This window comes from Pelophylax lessonae (genome assembly GCF_965119305.1).
Source record: "Pelophylax lessonae genome assembly, chromosome: 10".
Lineage (NCBI taxonomy): Eukaryota > Metazoa > Chordata > Amphibia > Anura > Ranidae > Pelophylax > Pelophylax lessonae.
The window spans coordinates 94351433-94371240 of NC_138777.1; the positions used below are offsets into that span (position 1 = coordinate 94351433).

General features: G+C 43.8%; 1 protein-coding gene across 1 annotated transcript in view; it reads right to left on the reverse strand.

Annotated features, from left to right (window-relative positions):
* Positions 1 to 8938: 8938 nt before the first annotated feature.
* The window catches only part of LOC309565970 (lamin tail domain-containing protein 2-like), a gene marked incomplete at its 3' end in the record, with an annotated part of 116136 nt that continues 105266 nt past the window's right edge, over positions 8939 to 19808 (reverse strand). The window contains exons 5-7 of the mRNA XM_082270997.1: positions 18158 to 18306; positions 14522 to 14628; positions 8939 to 8958 (exon numbers count right to left, since the gene is read on the reverse strand). Of these exons, the coding sequence (XP_082127123.1) occupies positions 8939 to 8958; positions 14522 to 14628; positions 18158 to 18306 (276 nt within the window). The remainder of the gene's footprint in view (positions 8959 to 14521; positions 14629 to 18157; positions 18307 to 19808) is intronic.

Genomic DNA, 19808 nt, shown 5'->3' on the forward strand with positions numbered 1-19808 from the left:
AGTTAACCTGGATCATGCTTAATGAACGCCTCTCGGCCACCCTTCTGGATAAGCACCCTCAATTTGACAAAACATGGGAACCTTGGATCCAATATCTATCGGTTTCAGAACTTGCCCACTCTTGGACCTGTACCTCTCTTACTTCTTTCCTTTGCTGCTCTTTTTCTTCTTCTTCTCCCTCAGTGCCTTGATCTAGCCATGACAAGGCTATACTTCTTAGCAGCTGTTGTTGCGTCGCACGCCCTCTTGACCTGGGACCCTATGATGTTTGAGATCGGGTCGGGAGGGGGGTGGACGATGTACACCCATCTGGGACGCACGGACGATGGCCTTTGTGTGGGTCGCCTGGCGCACTGGACTTTAAGGTTGCTATCTGTGCTGGGAAAAGTTTTTTTTTTTATGGTCAGTTGGAAAGCAAATGTATTGTACTCCCATTATATCACATCTGCCTCATGTGCTTTCTCTGTTCCACAGACCTTTTGTTGTTTGTAATATTTATGATTTGTTTATGTTTTGTTTAGTTATTGTTTATTTGAAAACTCAATAAAAATTATTGCAAACGAAACAGCATCATGAAGAGCAAGGAACACACCAGACAGGCCAAGGATAAAGTTGTGGAGAAGTTTAAATCAGGGTTAGGTTATAAAAAAAAACCAAGCTTTGAACATCTCACAGGACACTGTTCAATCCATCATCCAAAAATGGAAAGAGTATGGCACAACTGTAAACCTACCAAGACATGGCCATCCACCTAAACTGACAGGCCGGGCAAGGAGAGCATTAATCAGAGAAGATGCCAAGAGGACCATGGTAACTCTGGAGGAGCTGCCGAGATCCACAGCTCAGGTGGGAGAATCTGTCCACAGGACAACTATTAGTCGTGCACTCCACAAATCTGGTCTTTATGGAAGAGTGGCAAGAAGAAAGTAATTGTTGAAGAAAGCCATAAGAAGTCCTGTCTGCAGTTTGCGAGAAGCCATGTTTGGGACACAGCAAACATGTGGAAGAAGGTGCTCTGGTCAGATGAGACCAAAATATAACTTTTTGACCTAAAATCAAAACGCTGGTCAGAGTTGATGGGAAGATGGATGGAGCCAAATAAAGGGAAATCTTAGAAGATAACCTGTTAGAGTTTCCAAAAGACTTGAGACTGGGGTGGAGGTTCACCTTCCAGCAAGACAACGACCCTAAACATACAGCCAGACTTGGAAATTGCTGTTTACAGACGCTCTCCATCCAATCTGACAGAGCTTGAGCTATTTTGCAAAGAAGAATGAGCAAAAATGTCACTCTCTAGATGTGCAAAGCAGGTAGAGAAATACCCAAAAAGACTTGCAGCTGGATTTGCAGCGAAAGGTGATTCTACAAATTATTAGACCAGGTGGAGCTGATTCCTGGAACCTTCTGACTGCCACTGGTGGACACGAACTGCAGCTTTCTGCCTAGCACAGTGTCACCAGCAGACGAACCAGGTCCTGACAATATGTGTGTTTGCTTCTGCGTTCGGGGTGTGTCGTTCTGATATGTGAGTCACTATTTTTTAAAATAAAATACATTTGAAATACTACACTATGGGATGTCTCTGTCTATTCCCCTTTCCCTGAGAGCAAGACACAGAACCAAGAGGAGGAAAGAGACGGCATACCCCGCTAGGGCCCCCCCCCCCCCCCCCCAGGACCCCCTGAATAACCGGTTCACTTATAAGGCTTTCTTGCAAGAAAGTGAGAGGTGAGAGGCCAGTCACACAGTTTGGAGGCACCAGCACAATTTCTGCAACTACTACAGCACTTAGAGGTTTTTCATCACATGCATGTTTTTCCTCGTTTGGACATACAAGATTCAATCTGCATGACTGATACAATCTGTCCCGAATATATCACATATTCAGAATTTTAGACATATATGAAGCAACTCATGGATGCGATTTAACATTAAGACTGTGGACACTAAACACCAAATATTTTTTTCAGCTTTTTTCACATTTTTTTTTATATTTTCCGCTAGTGGAGCTGTTCAGCTCCATTATTTCACTGAGCATATCTTTTCTCTCCGGATTCCAGTCTACTGTATGTTTATAGTCAGTGGAGTTGATTTACTCCCACAGCCGCTTGCACTATCACTTATGTTTATATTTTAGTATGTAATTACATCACTTTTTATATTTTATTATATATATTGCTTTAAGAGTAAGAATTGTATATATATTATTTAAGTGATATAATTGTATGTTATTTATTTGCATCTTTTGCACACATGAGGATATTTATTTATTGATCCACGAGTATATTTTATTATTTATCCAGCATCTTTTGCACATACTGTATGGTTACTCATTTGCACTTTACACATTTATTGCACTTTAAAAGGTAGTGCAGCACTATCAAACTCTATCACACATTTTAAGCCCAGGATCAGCTTTAAGTGCCAGCAGCAACCTTTATCATATCCAGTCTATTCACTTATTCCCTACAACAGCGCGAGAGCTCTTGTTTCTTAAAATTTCAATCACCTTGCCAGTTTTCCTCCCCAGGAATGTGTACGGTGGAGAGGGCTGGAACGAACAGGTCTGCCCACTTTAGAATGCGGCTACCTCCAGACCTGCCAGGACACTTCTTGTGCCCCCTTGGTGATTGACATAAGCCACGGCTGTGGCATTGTCCGATTGAATGCGCTCTGGACAACCCTGAAGTTCCAAGATATTGATCAGTAGTCTGGACTCTTCCAGCCTCCTGATCCCCTGAGAAGAATGCTTGCTGAGGACGCCTCCCCCAGCTGGACAGGCTGGCATTTGTGGTGACCACTGTCCAATACGAGGGGAGGAAGGATTTGCGCACCCGAAGCACCGGAGAATAAAGCCACCATATCGGGTACTCCTTTGTTCCCCAACTCATCCGGATCTGATTGTCCAGAGACTGCGGAGTCTTGTCCCATTTGGTTAGAATCTCCCTTTGCAGGAACCTCGTAGAGAACTGTGCATCAGGCCCAGCACGCGCATGCAGGTCCGGAGGGATGACCATCTGTTGGACAGCAGGAGACGAATTGCAACCTGCAATTTCTGGAGTTTGTCCAGAGGAAGGAGCACTCTGACTAAGGCTGAGTCCAGAGTCAGGCCCAGATAGTCCAGCTTTGTGAACGGAACCAGGGTAGACTTCTGAAAATTCAGAATCCAGCAGAGTTCGTATTGTGATCTTCAGGTTTTCCACCAGAGCAGAAGGAGACTACGCTCGCAGAAGGAGATCATCCAAGTAACCCAAAGTACTGTGATCCCCCATTGGCGTAGCAAAGCTAGCACCGGGACTTACACTTTTGTGAAGACCCGAGGAGCGGAGGTGAGACCAAAGGGTAATGCCACAAACCGATAATACTCCTCTCCCACTGCAAAGTGGAGGAAGCACTGGTGACTGGCACATATTGGATTGTGAAGGTAAGCAACCTTGATGTCGATAGAGGCGAGGAAATCCCCCTGGCGCAGGGATGTCACCACCATGCGAATGGACTCCATTCTGAACTTCTGCACCCGCACAAAGCAGTTCAGTGCCTTGAGGTCCAGGATTGGACGCACTTTGCCATCCTCCCTGGGAACTGTAAACAGGTTTGAGTAAAAACCCTGAAAATGGTCAGAAGTCAGATCCAGGACAATCACCCCTTGATGTAACTGCCCCAAACAGACCCTGTAAGTGGTCCGAGGACAGGCGCAAGTTGGAAGGAAAGAACCTTGCCGGGGAACAAGAGTGAAACTCAATCTTGTAGCCAGACCGAATGACTTAGTGGACCCACTTGTCTTGCACCAGGGAGGTCCACGGGCCCGGAAACCAGCGAAGACATCCCCCACCCACACCCACTTTAAAGCTAAAGGAGCCTTGTCCGTGGGTCTGGAGAAGCCTGCTCTCGGCTTGCCAGACCAGGTCCATTTGGATCCTCCAGAGGAGGCCCAGAAAGGCTTTGAGCTCTTGTCAGTTGACCCTGAGGAACGAAAAAACTTCTTATAAAACTAAAGGAAGGACTACGTCTACGACGAGGTTCCTTGCCCTTAGTAGCCTGCGGAAGAAAGGTACTATTCCCCCCTATCAGACCTTTTACGATGTCATCCAGGGTAACTCCAAACAGGCAATCTCCTTGAAAGGGAAGATCAGTCAGGTCTTTTTAGAAATCTGGTCCGCAGACCAGCATTTGAGCCAAAAGACACGCCGAAGGACCACTGCCAAAACAGCGAGCTGAGTCATTAGTGGAGCCACCTTCAAAGAGGCATCACAGACAAACTGCAGCCCCTGGACCAGCTGGTCTGCCAGCTCAGCAAAGGCAGGGGGAACTATTCTCCCAGGTCACGGCGTAAAAGCTTAGTCCACTCGGTCGGAGTTTGCGACACCAGTGCAATTGTGAATACAGGCCTCAGTGCCGAACCATCCAGAGTGTACATATTGCGGGCCACAGCCTCCGCCTTCCTTTCAGCTGAATCCTTAAAGGCCGGGGACTCTTCAACTGGAATCATGGTTGCCTTGTTCAATCTGGAAACATGAGGGTCCACCACTTCTTAAGAAGGGACTCCTCATAGGGGTAATGTCTAGTAAAGCGCTTAGGGATCCCACTGGGACGCTTTGGTCGTCTTCACTCTTTAGCGAAAATTCTGTCAAAATAGGCGGGAAAAGGAAACGTTTTTGCTGCTCTGGATGGCTTTTGAGTGCCAAAGTGAACTTCCACCTCCGTCGCAGCTGTAGCAGCATCCTCCATCTTCACAGATACAATCAGTGCTTCCACCGGCGCCTTTTCGTGCACGGTTGCAGACGTGGAGGAATCACCCTCACTAGCAGAGGATTCCGGGCGCATGGTTGCAGACTCAGCAGGGTTACTCATGGTCACGGTGGTCGTTCTAGGATCTAATGAGACATATGAGGCAGGGGAAGGCAGGGGATCAGGTGGGGAGATGTGCTCCATGAGTCACCGGGGGAACCCCACAAAAAGTGTAAAAACACTGCAAGGGACAACACCCACCGCGCTGGCAGCACCACCCGGTCGCCAGGCACAAAGCACCAAGCGATCCTCAGCAAAGAGGGAGAGAACCCCACCAGACTCACCACCCAGCAGAAACAGGAATCTGCAGCCACCAGGATAGTCTGCACTCCACGCGCGGTGATCAGAGAGTGAAAGGATCCAGGAGTCAGCACCAGGGGATGAGGAAGGGCTCCCACCGCTGAAATCGCAGCCCACAGGGCTCAACAGTCATGGCTGCCCCTATTTTCAATGGCAAACCACCTCAAAAACGCAGCCGGACTTCACAAACATGGCCACCATATATAGAAACGCACAGGCTACAACAAAATGGCGGCCCCGTGCAGCACCACGAGACCTACAGGGACCTAAGAGGGAACCCAGGCCTCAAGGACAGACCCAGGCAGAATAGGGGGCCTTGGCAGAAGCCCCCACCAGGTACAACCCCCCCATCTCCCCGCACAGTCGATCGTCCGGTCACCGGTGGCGCACCCCTCCGGTCCTCTTTGCCAGCATAGCGCCCTGCCCCTACCCCGGGAGGTGGATCAGACCACCCAAACAGCCCCAACATATGTGGAGGGGGGAGGGGGGGTAGGATGGGGGATAGATGACAAGGGGGGTGCCTGACGGGAAGGAGGGGAACCCCAGGGTCCGACCATCCCAAAGAGGGGCCCACGTCCACCCCAAAACCCTCCAAGGGGAGAGGGGGGACAGCTACTCACCATACCAGGAACCAGGCGGGCACCGCTCCGGATAGAACCCTTCTCCATTGAAATGGGGGGCTGTCAGCCAGGAGGAATGCTGCGACTCAGGCCGAGTTCAGTTCGTATGCGACTTTGCAAAGCATTTAACTCGCAGGCTAGCCCCTGTCCAGTGGGGCTATGTCACGGCTGACCTAACGCGGAGCTGAGGTCATCACGCGCTAACTGGCCAGACTGGGGTGACCACTGGATATAGATTATCCAGCCCGTCTCCCAGTCTGGCAGTTGATTGCAGATTTCACAGGGAAATTCCAGGAGAAAAAGAATTTCTATCTAAAAAGAAAAAATTTGCCAGGACCAGAGATCCCAGCAAGGAACTAGGTCCTTACTCCCGACTAGGCAGAAAAAAACAGAGTGCCTATAGCAGAGAGAGGGAGTATACCCCCTGGGACTGCCCATGGGCGTAGCAAGACTATTTTTCTGCCTACTGTCTTACTCCTGTAGGGGGCAGTAAAGCCCAACGGTTATGAAGTTCTGAAGCTGTGTTGGTCAATGAACGAAAGAGAAAAAAAAACTCTTGAACAATTTCTTGGTACAGAAATTAATTTGGCAAAATATTTAGTGACACCAAAAAGAACCATGCCAATTTTCACAAGCTCCAAAACAATGAACCACTCCCAAACTATAAAAATCAAGGTTTTAATCAAAATGCCTGGAACATTTTACCATACAGTACCTAGCAGTAAAAACTCTTGTAAACTAATTTTATAAGTGCAATTACACTTCTCTGACTGAGCAAATGACATACTTATCTGTTAAGTGACATTCACCATTACTCGAATTGATATTATACATTCAATTAAAATGTTTATCTAGTCCATATATATATGTATATACATCCCCAAATGATTTGAAATCAATGATTCTATTGTAAGGAAATTATTCCTCACTTTGCATAAATCTCAAATAACTACAGAACAGTGACTTAGTGGTTAGTTCTTCTGCCTTGCTGCACAGTACACTATCTGCATGAGGTTTGCATGTTCTCCCTATGCTTGCCAGGTATTTCTCCAGGTATTCCAGTTTCCTCCCACTCTACTCTCAATAAATTGTTGCATCATGGATCTTTAGGCAGCTGTGTGCACGTTATCTCACATACAAGAGGGCACCTGTGTTCAGATGCATAAAAACAAATCTACATGGCTACAAATTCAGCATTTTTTTTCACCCAGGTTCAAGAGGCCTATGTCATGGAGAGTGAGAGATTGAGGAGGAGCAGTTCCCCAAAAGACAAATGGCCAGGGCTGACACCAAGCAGTCAACAAAAAGATTGTGTGCTATTAGTCCACAAGGGAATTTAGTAGCTGTGTGCATTTCTGGCAGGTCAATAGACATTTTTTATTTTATTTTTTTACTTGTAGGGTCTCTAAAGTCATAACAAGGGGGAAATGTGGATGTGTTGAATATGTGCCCTGAATCGCAGCGAGTTAAAATTTCATTAAGCATCTAGAAATGGTGGAAATCTTAACCTGCAAACAGATGCAAACATGCCAAATGAATTTATTGTTAGTTAAAAAAACAATGAATTACATGGGCAATAAATATGGTATGCATTTTAAGAAAAGTGTAACATCAAGATCAAAATGAATGGCAGTCAAGATTCATTGGGTATACAGTAAGAAAGATATTGCAAAATGTATACAAATGAGACACCAAACTGTTTTGTTACATATTTATTTTAAACTCATTTGATAATGTTTCATTTATTTTTTATTTTTTGCATAATATAAGGGATGGTTATAAGCTCTGTTGGTTGTTTTTTTTTTCCCCCATCTGTGTCATAAGGCGAGATTTCTCTTCACTTTCTGTCCCTTAACCAAAACAGGAAGTGATAGGAAATTTCTTTAACCTCTTGACGCTGGCATCTCCAGACCTTTTAAGGGGTTGCAGACGCCAGGAGGTAGGGAGGGGTTTATGATTATGTGACCTCCGTGATTGGCTGTCACAGCGGTCACATAATCGGAAAGCTCCCAATCGCAAGTAGCTTTGCATTAGCTGCCGGTAACTGTGCTGGGAGCGTGCAGGGTCCACACTCTCAGCAAAGCTGTATTCAAATTATGGTGTGCAAGTTTGCAACCACTCAGCGTTAAGGCCTACCGACCAAGAGGTTGTATATTTGCGTACTGTTGGCGCCATGAGGTTAATGTGGGGGAATCCCTGGTTGTCACCAGAATGAGTGCCCTCCTTGAAAGTTTTCTCCTCTTTTACTTTTCGGCGAACAACCCAAAATGTAGGCTTTACTTTCACATTCATCTTCAATGGTAACGGTACACAGGACAAATAGAGAAGGTAAATTTCCCTTATTGGAGTAAAGACAACAATAGAAACTGACAGCTGTTCTAATCCTTCTCTACCCTATCCAAAACTAAAAAAAAAAAATAAATAAATGCCTTTAGTTATACTTTAATTTTACAAGTTAAAATATTTTCTGATATATTTTAACATAGTTTTGCTCAGTCCTTTAGGTTTATTACCTAAATTATCTCTTAGATCGTAAGCTCTAGCAAGCAGGGCCCTCTGATTCCTACTGTATGAAAGTGTATTGTATTTGTACTGTCTATCCTCAAGTTGTAAACTGTTGGCGCTTTATAAATCCTATATAGTAATAATAATAATTACCTGGCAATTATTAATAATAATGATTGGAACTAAAACTAGGGATTTGGCCAGGTTTGTATTTCACTTCTAGCCACTCCTGGTGTACCTATGATGTATCATTTCATTAAAAAGTTTAAAAGACATACTTTGTAGATGAATATATAGTTAAAATGTTTCACATTCTGTAGAGCCGTAATATCGGTTTGCTAGACTTGGCACTCCCTATATAGCTGGGAGGAGAATTGAGAGATATTTGCTAACTGTTTTGTTACTGAAACATCCATAAAGCTTTTGAAACAACTTTTGTGAAAAGAGCAACATTCAACAAGACAACCATTTGGTCCCATTAGTTAGACTACATTCAAATGCTGAAAGATGATCTCTCTTACATCTTCGTATACTATGAGTATTGTTTGGGTGTTAAAAAAGGCATTTCTATTGTTGCCACTAGAAACCACATCCTCCCTTTTATTCTTCGAATAGAATGTACAAGAATTAAACCAAGGATTTGATTGATTGATGTGGGAAATGGACAATTTGATAAGTTAGATATTGTTGTATACACAATTTTCTTCTCGTGCTGTGTAGCTTGTTCATGAATCATGATGTCTACCTGTAGAAGATGATAAACATATTATTAGAATGACAGAATTTTAGGTCACAGAGGTATTCAGTCATACCCTTCAGGACACAAGGGACCTGCGCACCATATCATCCTTTTTTACGTAAACAGAAGTACGATATGTGCTATAAAGCTGTCACAGACTATAACAACTTCAGCCCTGGAAGATTTTACCCCCTTAATGACCAGGTCATTTTTTGCGATACCGCACTGTATTGCTTGAACAGGCAATTGCGTAGTCGTGCGACGCTGTACCCAAATAAAATTGATGTCTTTTTTTCCCACAAATAGAGCTTCCTTTTGGTGGTATTTGATCACCTCCGCAGGTTTTATTTAAGAAAAAAACATTTTTAAAAAAAAAAACAAAACATATTTTTTTACATTCTGCTATAAAACATACCCAATAAATTTTTTTTTTTTTAAAAAATCAAATTGTTTCATCATTTTAGGCCAAAATGTGTTCTGCTACATATTTTTGGTAAAAAAAATCCTGATAAGTGTATATTGAATGGTTTGCACAAAAGTTATAGCATCTACAACTTTAGGATATATTTAGGGACTTTTTATTTATGTTTTATTGTGTTTACTAGCAAATCTGACACCAAGTGACACTTTTTGGGGACCAGTGACACCAATACAGTGATCAGTGCTAAAATAAAATGCAGTTACTGTACAAATGACACTGGCAGGGAAGGGGATAACACCAGGGGCAATCAAGGGGTTAGGTGTGCTCCTAGGCAGTGCTTTCTTACTGTGGGGGGAGTGGATGCTCTAGAGGAAAAGAGAGATATGTGTTTCAGCTTGACTGAGCTTAGCTGAAACAGCTTTTACTCCCTTGTTTACATAGGCCGACCGTAGTTTTGTTATTCCGCCGAACGATCGGCATGTAGCCAAAATCTTGTGCACAAGATCATGTACATGATTTTGCGCAGCCGTACCGCAGTATATACGTCCGAAAGTGGTTAAAATAGTGCTGGATTACAGTGTGCATAATCCTCCATTTAAACTGTAATTTTTCCTACAGATCAGGCCATAGACATCTGTATTGCATGAGCGTGCATGTCTATTGTAAGGGAGATCTGATCCAATGGTATTGGCAGTAGTAAACCTTGCACAAGACAAACGCAGACCAAGCAGGTTTATCCTACACTTTTATTCAGCAAGGTGGCAAACAAATGCATTTTTCAATGCAGGGGGGCTTTGTACAGCAAGTACTTAGCATAAAACTAACAAAATATCTGCTCATCTGAGCTACGAACTAGCCCAGGCCAGTTTCTGACTAACAGAATGCTCTCTAATGGGTTCTCCCAAACAACCAGGCTGTACTTGTACCTTTTTATAGTTCTGTCTGCACTCTGCCTTTTCACCCAGCAGCAGGATCCTGGAGCAGAGGGAACAAGAGAGAGTCCTGAGCATCCGTCAGCTTGCTGTATATAAAAGCCTGTGCACAGCTGAGACTAACAATGAGGTCTGGCTACCAAGTAAGATGTAGACCTTGAAATGGTGGCTTTATCTCATCCAAAGCTCTACAAAGTCTCTGTGTTTTAGGTCCCAGAACAGACCCTATTAGGATTCTGAGAAAACAAAATGTTTGTTTTCTCCACATCAGCCATTAACCCATTAACCCCCATATGTTTGTGAGAAACCTAGGTGGCACATACCATCTACATTCCTGCCAGCCAGTGCTTGGCACTATACACTCAGCAGGGACCTCCTAGTACCCTTGGTCTCTTAGGAAAATAGGAGCCGACTAACTCAAAATGTTCTTCTGGAGATTAACTGGCAAGAGGTGCCTGGTTAGAAAAAAAACAGGATTTAAAAAAAAAAAAAGAGAGAAATCCTTTTTACTGGGCACAGATGCAGTTTAACTTACCCTCTGCACACCTATGACAAGACATACAGTATTCTTCTACACCCGCAGAACATCAAGGGTAAAGGGAATGTGACTGAGGAATTTAAATCCACGTCTGGAACGGGCAGTCTTCTGGGCCACAAGATTTACAAGAGGACTATCTGTATTCAACCTGCTCTGTAAATGAGAAAGATAAGATTACTGAACTTGTTTATGATTTCTGAAATTTAGTAAAATCATACACAACTGTATAAATTACTTTTAGTAAAATATTAAGGAAATTAAAATGTCTAACATAATAATGGTTTGTATCATTTCTCTGAATCTGGTGTTATTCAAAAATAGAAACTGACATATAGAAATGAAGGAGGATTGTGGTTCCTGTATAGACATATAGACGTTTATTATGTAAGTCATTGGATAAGTTGCATGGAATGTCAGAAGTTCAGTTATTACTTACTGGATGCCAAGTAACGTACATAGACGCAGGCCTAGAACTGGACAATGCTTTAAAAAGAAAAAAAAAAAGAATAAATCAGTAATATAGGGAGCAGTAAACCTAGACACAAGGAGAGGGCGAATGCACACATGATATATTTTGAGAATTTGAGTGGGGCACATACAGTATCTCACAAAAGTGAGTACACCCCTCACATTTTTGTAAATATTTTATTATATCTTTTCATGTGACAAAACTGAAGAAATTACACTTTGCTACAATGTAAAGTAGTGAGTGTACAGCTTGTATAACAGTGTAAATTTGCTGTCTCTCAAAATAACTCAACACACAACTCAGCTCCATCCATCTTCCCATTAATTTTAACCATCTTCCCTGTCTCTGCTGAAGAAAAGCGGGCCCAAACCATGATGCTGCCACCAACATGTTTGACAGTGGGGATGGTGTGTTCAGGGTGATGAGCTGTGTTGCTTTTACGCCAAACATAACGTTTTGCATTGTGGCCAAAAAGTTTGATTTTGGTTTCATCTGACCAGAGCACCTTCTTCCACATGTTTGGTGTGTCTCCCAAGTGGCTTGTGGCAAACTCTAAATGACACTTTTTATGGATATCTTTAAGAAATGGCTTTCTTCTTGCCACTCTTCCATAAAGGCCAGATTTGTGCAGTATACGACTGATTGTTGTTCTATGGACAGAGTCTCCCACCTCAGCTGTAGATCTCTGCAGTTCATCCAGAGTGATCATGGGCCTCTTGGCTGCATCTCTGATCAGTCTTGTCCTTGTATGAGCTGAAAGTTTAGAGGGACGGCCAGGTCTTCGTAGATTTGCAGTGGTCTGATACTCCTTCCATTTCAATATTATCGCTTGCACGGTGCTCCTTGGGATGTTTAAAGCTTGGGAAATCTTTTTGTATCCAAATCCGGCTTTAAACTTCTCCACAATAGTATCTCGGACCTGCCTGGTGTGTTCCTTGTTCTTCATGATGCTCTCTGCGCTTTAAACGGACCTCTGAGACTATGACAGTGCAGGTGTATTTAAACGGAGACTTGATTACACACAGGTGGATTCTATTTATCATCATTAGTCATTTAGGTCAACATTGGATCATTCAGAGATCCTCACTGAACTTCTGGAGAGAGTTTGCTGCACTGAAAGTAAAGGGGTTGAATAATTTTGCAAGCCCAATTTTTCAGTTTTTTATTTATTAAAAAAGTTTGAAATATCCAATAAATTTTGTTCCACTTCATGATTGTGTCCCACTTGTTGTTGATTCTTCACAAAAAATTACAGTTTTATATCTTTATGTTTGAAGCCTGAAATGTGGCAAAAGTTCGCAAAGTTCAAGGGGGCCGAATACTTTCGCAAGGCACTGTGTATATATATATATATATATCTATGTATATATATATATATATATTTATTACTTTCTGCTATAAAACATATCCAATACAAAAAATGGAAAAAAGAAATCACATTCCTTCATCAGTTTAGGAAGGTCAACATATATTCTACTATATATTTTTTGGTAAAAAAAATCCCAATAAGCGTGTATTGATTTGGTTTGGATTTTGGTTTGCACAAAAGTTATAGCATCTACAAACTATGGGATATTGTAATTTATTTAGGTAGGAGAGGGGTTTAGTACTGAACTGAAGAAGTCAAGGACTTCATGGTCCTGGAATCAGGGGAGGTAAACTTTATACTTAAGTATACTTAATGCAGGTGACCAATTCACTTTAATAAGAAGTATAGTGATATTCAAAATACATCAACCCATGGCTACTACCGTGTTTCCCCAAAAATAAGCCCGGTCATATATTCATTTGGGCACTAAAATACACAGTAGGGCTTATTTTCGGGGTAGGTCTTAACATGTAATGTGCTGTCGTTTCTCCCTCCCTGCCTGTCAGGAATCCCCTGTGTGAACCGAGTAAAAGTGTTTTTAAAATCCTAGAATCCACTTTATTACTATTTTATATAATGTCCAATGTGTTTCTGTAATCTAATAGTGTGAAATACCTTCAGTACAGCGGTGCTCAGCTAATCTCTCGCTCTGCTCTCCTCTCCTTCTCTTCTCATAGCTGTCAGCAGGGGATCTCAGAGCTGGTCACAGAAGCGCCGAGCATTATATTATAATTGTGTGAATTACCTTTGGTACAGCGCCGCTCAGCACTCAGCTTATTTCCCGCTGCTCTTCCTCCTCTTCTCCCCGCTGATAGCTGGGGGTCACGGAAGCACCGAGCGGTGCTGTACCGAAGGTAGTTCACACAATTATAATATAATACTCAGCGCTTCTGTGACCCGCTCTGAACACTGCAGAGGGGAGGGGCTGAGATCCCCTGCTGACAGCTATGAGACGAGAAGGAGAGCAGAGCAGGTGATCAGCTGAGTGCCGAGCAGCACTGTACAGAAGGTATTTCACACTATTATATTACAGAAACACACTGAATATTATATAAAACACTAATAAAGTGGATTCTAGGATTTTACAAACAGTAAACTAGGGCTTAATTTGGGGGTAGGGCTTATATTGCAGCCCTCCCCTGAAAATAACAGTAGTTCTTATTTTCAGGGTAGGTCTTATTTTCGGGGAAACATGGTAAACACATTTATTTTATCATAGTCAGCAAGGAAATAAGATTTCTGAGGATTAGTATCTTATACTCGGAAATAATCTCATATTTAATGCCCTAAGCAGGTGTCTATATTTTCAACCAGTCAGCAAATTTTCTTTTTTTGAGTTGTCTATCTGAACCTGTATACTATATTACACCTTAAAGTGGTTGTAAACCCTACCCAGTGAAGTAAATGGCCTCAGATGATACACAGAGATTAAACAAATCCTCCTATATAAGTTTCACTTGTTTGTCCACAGCCTTCTCTTTCGTACACCCCTTCGAAAGTGCTGATTTTAGATAAAATCTTTCTGCATTTTTGAGTATCACAGAAGAGGGGTGGAGAGTTACAGCTAGAGGTCTGGGACACTGTGTGAGAGCTGATTGGAGGAACTATTTTGTGAACAGGTAAGCTTTGTAATGAGCTCTTCTCTCTGACACAAATGTATCTAATGTGTCACGAAAACTTCTCAGAAGCGACTCATGCTGATAACAGAATGAAGCACCAGAGAGAAACTACACTTAAAGCTTTTGGGAGAGACAAGTAAACACTACAGATATAAAGTATGTGCTTTACTCAGATTTCATGATTGAGGTTTACAACAACTTTAACTCTGCTGGTGCCATACCTGGATTTCTGAAGGTGGGAGAAAGCTGCTGTACAACATTAGCTGGGTTAGACATATTCTGAGGTGCTCTACTGTCCAGGTACGGCATAGCAGAGACACTGTGTCTTCTATTTAAAAAAAAGGAAGAAAGAAATTAGATTGACTCGCAATAAAAAATGTCAATAAATATGCTCCAACCTGGATACCTAACACTTTTTTCAAGCTTTTCAACACCATTGTCTCTTCCTTTATATGGAGACATACCACTCCCAGATTTAGCAAAACAATTCTCTGAAGCCCTTGGACACAGGATGGACTGGCCTGTCCAGATCTTCATAAATACTACTATGCAGCCTATGGGTGATCTCAGATGACACAAATGCCTCAGTGGTCTTGGAGGCTGCCTTTCTTGGGTATTATGTTTTTTTGAGGAATGCGTTATTTAGGGATCCCCAGGCTGCATTCCACCTCATGCTCTCTATGAAAGCAGTGATTTCTGGCATGGCAAGAACAAGTTTGTAAGCATCAGGAAGAAATGCATAGTTTGTACCTTGCCACCCCCCTATGGCTAAATCTCTTATTATCTGCGTTTTTATCTATCCCAGATTCGGGATCATGAGCTTCTAAAGGTGTCAAAACGATTGAACACATATGTGTGGATGGTGCTCTTATTTTCTTTGATGCCCTTAAACAAAAGTTTGAGTTACCCAATCATTAATTCTTTAGATTCCTACAAGCTAGGAGATGCAGGGCTACGGGTATGATACAGAAGATGCAGGGCTGCGGACATGGTACAGAAGATGCAGTGCTGCAGGCATGTTACAGGAGATGCAGGGCTGCGGGCATGGTACAGGAGATGCAGGGCTGCGGGCATGGTACAGGAGATGCAGGCCTGTGGGCATGGTACAGGAGATGCAGGACTGCGGGCATGGTACAGGAGATGCAGGACTGCGGGCATGGTACAGGAGATGCAGTGCTTCGGGCATGGTGCAGGAGAGGCAGTGCTGCGGGCATAGTACATGGTCCTACAAGTTAGGCATGCTTTTGCCACTCAATTTAGCTCTCAACCTGTAACTCTCCTTCAGTCTAATTTAGAATCCCTATTAGGAGACAATCAGTTGGACAAACCCTTATCTAACATTTATAAGGCGCTAATGCCCTTGGTCCATTTTGGCCTTGAGAGGCTATACTCTAAGTGGCAGGAGGATTTCCCTGACATAGATTCAAAGGATTGGGTAGACATATGGGAGTAGTTGTTTTTTCAACTGGTGCAGGGACGAGCTGTCAGGGGAAGCAGAGCCTCCCCTGACTGGTATAAGCAACCATTTTAACTGAATGAAATTAGCTCATTCAGTGTCTTTTGTTGTGATTAGCTGTGATTGGTCACAAGACCGGACTGGGAATAAAATTCAGCCCTGAAAATAATTTCATTCCAGCCTCATAGCATTATTATACCAGCCCAACAGCATAATGTCATTATTTTCTTGTTCATAAAAGAGAAAGCCATGCATTTTAAAGCACATTTGAAGAGTGTATTATAGATAAGGCAGATATGAAAGCATTTAGGGCTTTAAATATATATATATATATATATATATATATATATATATATATATATATATATATATATACTGTATAAGAGCAAACTCCCGTTAAAAGTGGTAAAAGGGTAAAAGTGCAGATGTGGTACAGGAGGTGATCAAAGGCTGTGTGGGCATGGTATAGGAGATTCAGGGGCTGTGGGCATGGTACAGGAGATGCAGGGGCTCTGGATATGGTACAGGAGATGCATGGGATGCAGGCATGGTAGAGGAGATGCAGGGACTGTGGACATGGTAAAGGAGATGCAGGGGCTGCGGGCATGGTAGAGGAGTTGCAGGGGCTGCGGACATGGTATAGGAGACGCAGGGGCTGCGGGCATGGTACAGGAGATGCAGGGGCTGCGGGCATAGTACAGGAGATGCAGGGGCTGCGGGCATGGTACAAGAGATGCAGGGCTATGGGCATGGTACAGGAGATGCAGAGGCGGAGGGCATGGTATAGTCGATGCAGGGCTGCGGGCATGGTTCAGGAGATGCAGAGGCTGCGGGCATGATGTAGGGGCTGCGGACATGGTACAGGAGATGCAGGGGCTGCGGACATGCTACAGGAGATGCAGAGCTGCGTGCATGGTACAGGAGATGCAGTGCTGTGGGCATGGTACAGGAGATGCAGGGCTGCGGGCATGGTACAGGAGATGCAGGACTGCGGGCATGGTACAGAAGATGCAGTTTCATGGGCATGGTACAGGAGATGCAGTGCTGCGGGCATGGTACAGGAGAGGCAGCGCTGTGGGCATGGTACAGGAGAATCTCTGAGGAGATGTAGGGGCTGTGGAGGGGTCTCATTTACCTTTTGGTGAGGCGCCTTACATTTAAAAATGGTGCCGCCAGGCACCATTACATCACTGCGCATGCACTGTCTGCCCGAGAATAGCCGAACGTGTACGGACTTTCCTGAGCGGCAGCGGCCCATGCACAGTGTACAAGTCGGGCCGGCCGCAGCCATTTTTTTTACAGGTGTCATTGATTTTCAGCCAGCCCCAGGGCAGAGGGACTTGTCAGCTTACCGGGAACTTTTCCTGGTATCCCGATAGGCCAGTCCAACCCTGATTGGTCAAAGCTAACCACATGGTACAGATAAGCTGTGATTGGCCTGTTTGTACCATGTGTTTATTGTGACCAATCACAGCTAGCAACATAATTGTATACAATGGAGGGAATGAAAGGAAGCTATCCATTGTTTACAACTGTCATGTGATCTGCTGTGATTGGTCAGAGCGATCAGTAGACACTGGCATCGGGCACAGCCAGTGACAGATTGCCCCGGGGGCGAGAGGCACGTTTTTCGGGAGGATGTCATGTGACATCCACAAAGAACTACAGTGCTGTGTGTGTTAAAGTGTATCTCTAGCAAAATACTTTTTTCCTCTATTTCTTTTATTTTCTTTTCTTTTTTTTCTTCATTTTGGAAAGAGTGAGGGAGGATTAGACCCTCTGCCAAGTTTGTATTGCTGTCTGCTTACCCATTGGGGAGATTCAGTCCAAACCCACCTGACCTTTCCTGCCAGAAAGCTGCCACTGCACAACACCAATCATAAGCAGCCAAGGCATTCCCTGCTCTGCAGGCACACGCATACATGCCCCTTCTATATGTGTAGGGCAGGGGTGTCCAAACTACGGCCCTCCAGCTGTTGCCCATGAGGCATTGTAAATCTCTGACATTCACAGAAATAACTAGACATGATGGAAATTGTAGTTCCAGAACAGCTGGAGGGCCATAGTTTGGACACCCCTAGTGTAGGGGTTTTTACTGGTGCCACCTTGTCACTGAGACAGAAATAAAGGGGAAATCCGAAAAAAGACAGTTATCAGGAGAAAAGAGGTAAGGGGAAATCTTCCAATGGGGACATCTGTTCCGGGGACCGCTGTCTAAGAGGGAATTTCCCTCGCTTTGGCAGATTTGCTCTGACATTCTGTTTTGTCTCTGGGACAAGAAGTGAAAGAAAATGTACCCAATGTTTTAAATTCAGCAAAAATAACATGCAGGGGTTTTGTTCACCCCCTACTCTATCTAAAACAAAAAGGTTTTGGCTATAAATATGTTAATCACATTTACCTGGGGAGAATAGCAGGTGATAGTGGGTTGCAGCTATGTTGGTGCTGGTCTAAAACAGGCCATCTTCTGATTTTCTGATTCTGTGATACACTTTTTCTTACACCAGTATACATAGAAGGTGACTCTTCATTCTGATGGGATGCTACAGGCTGCAGACACAGACAATATATACAGGACAAATAATGAACAGGTTTTGGAAAGAAGCAGTAAAGCTAGGAAAAAGAATGTGTATTAAACTCTACAGGAAATGCAGATGCAAATTTATGTTAGGAAACAGATTAAAGGAAACAAATACAGGATAAATACAGGGGCATACGTACAGGGGACGCAGGAGTCACCATCGCGACCTGGCCACATGCAGTAAGCCTGAATAGGAGGAGGGGCAAGGGCAGCTGAGACCAAGCTCCCCGATCCTCAGCCCAACTGTAAATCGCCACTGCGGGAGCTGGTCTCACTGTTTAGACCGAAGAAATGATCACTTCCTCCCCCTACAGTGCAATACCCGGCAGGAAGTTAAAACAGAGTTCCACCCAAAAATGGAACTTCTGCTCATCTGCTTCCCCCCCCCCCTCCGGAGCCACATTTGGCCCCTTTTAGGAGGGAATGGGTACCTGTGTTTGACAAGTACCCTTCTCTACTTCTGGGAGACAGTGCCGTGGCGCTGTCCCTCGAAAGTTCCATCCCCTTTCTCCTGCCCCCGCCCTTGAGCCAATGAGAATGCGTAGCCCGCTTTGAGCATGCGCAGTAGGTGACCGGCTGTGAAGCCGAAATGCTTCATTGTGGGTTTCCCTTAGAGGGAATGGCGGCGGCAGTACCCGGCAGCCCATCCGAAAGTTGGCTGGGGTGCTGACATCATGGGCTCCCTGAACAGGTAAGTGTCTATATATTCAAAGTCAGCAGGTACAGTATTTTTTTTTTACAGCTGGAACATCGCTTTAAGGTACAGTACTGCAATTTTTAAAATGCTATCTGTGTGTATGTGCATTTATATATGTATATATATGTGTTTATATATGTGTGTGTGTGTGTGTGTGTGTGTGTGTGTGTGTGTGTGTGTGTGTGTGCTTATACACTGTTCGGCCATAAAAAAAATCGCCACCTGGAATTAACTAAGCAACTAACTAAACTAAGTATGCAGTAACTATCCTATTGGAAAGTTACTGCATGTGACCAAAGAATGAGGTCAGCTGACTACCTGAATATACTGAATGACCAGGTGATTCCATCAATGGATTTTTTCTTCCCTGATGGCACGGGAATATTCCAAGATGACAATGCCAGGATTCAGCGGGCTCATGTTGTGAAAGAGTGGTTCAGGGAGCATAAGGCATCATTTTCACACATGGATTGGCCACCACAGAGTCCAGAACTTAACCCCATTGAGAATCTTTGGGATGTGCTGGAGAAGGCTTTGCACAGTGATCAAACTCTCCCATCGTCCCAACGTGGGGGTATACTTCCAGCCACAGCATGTGTACACCCCCAGCTGCTTCCTTTGCAGCTACAGGGGGAACAGTTGGGGGTGGTAAAAACACAGATAAAGCATGTGGTTTTATCACCTCACATGTGAACAAGCCCTTAGTTCACATCTGTGCAGCTATGTGCTGCGTATAGGGCAGCAAATTCATTTCAGTTGACTGCCCTACAGAAA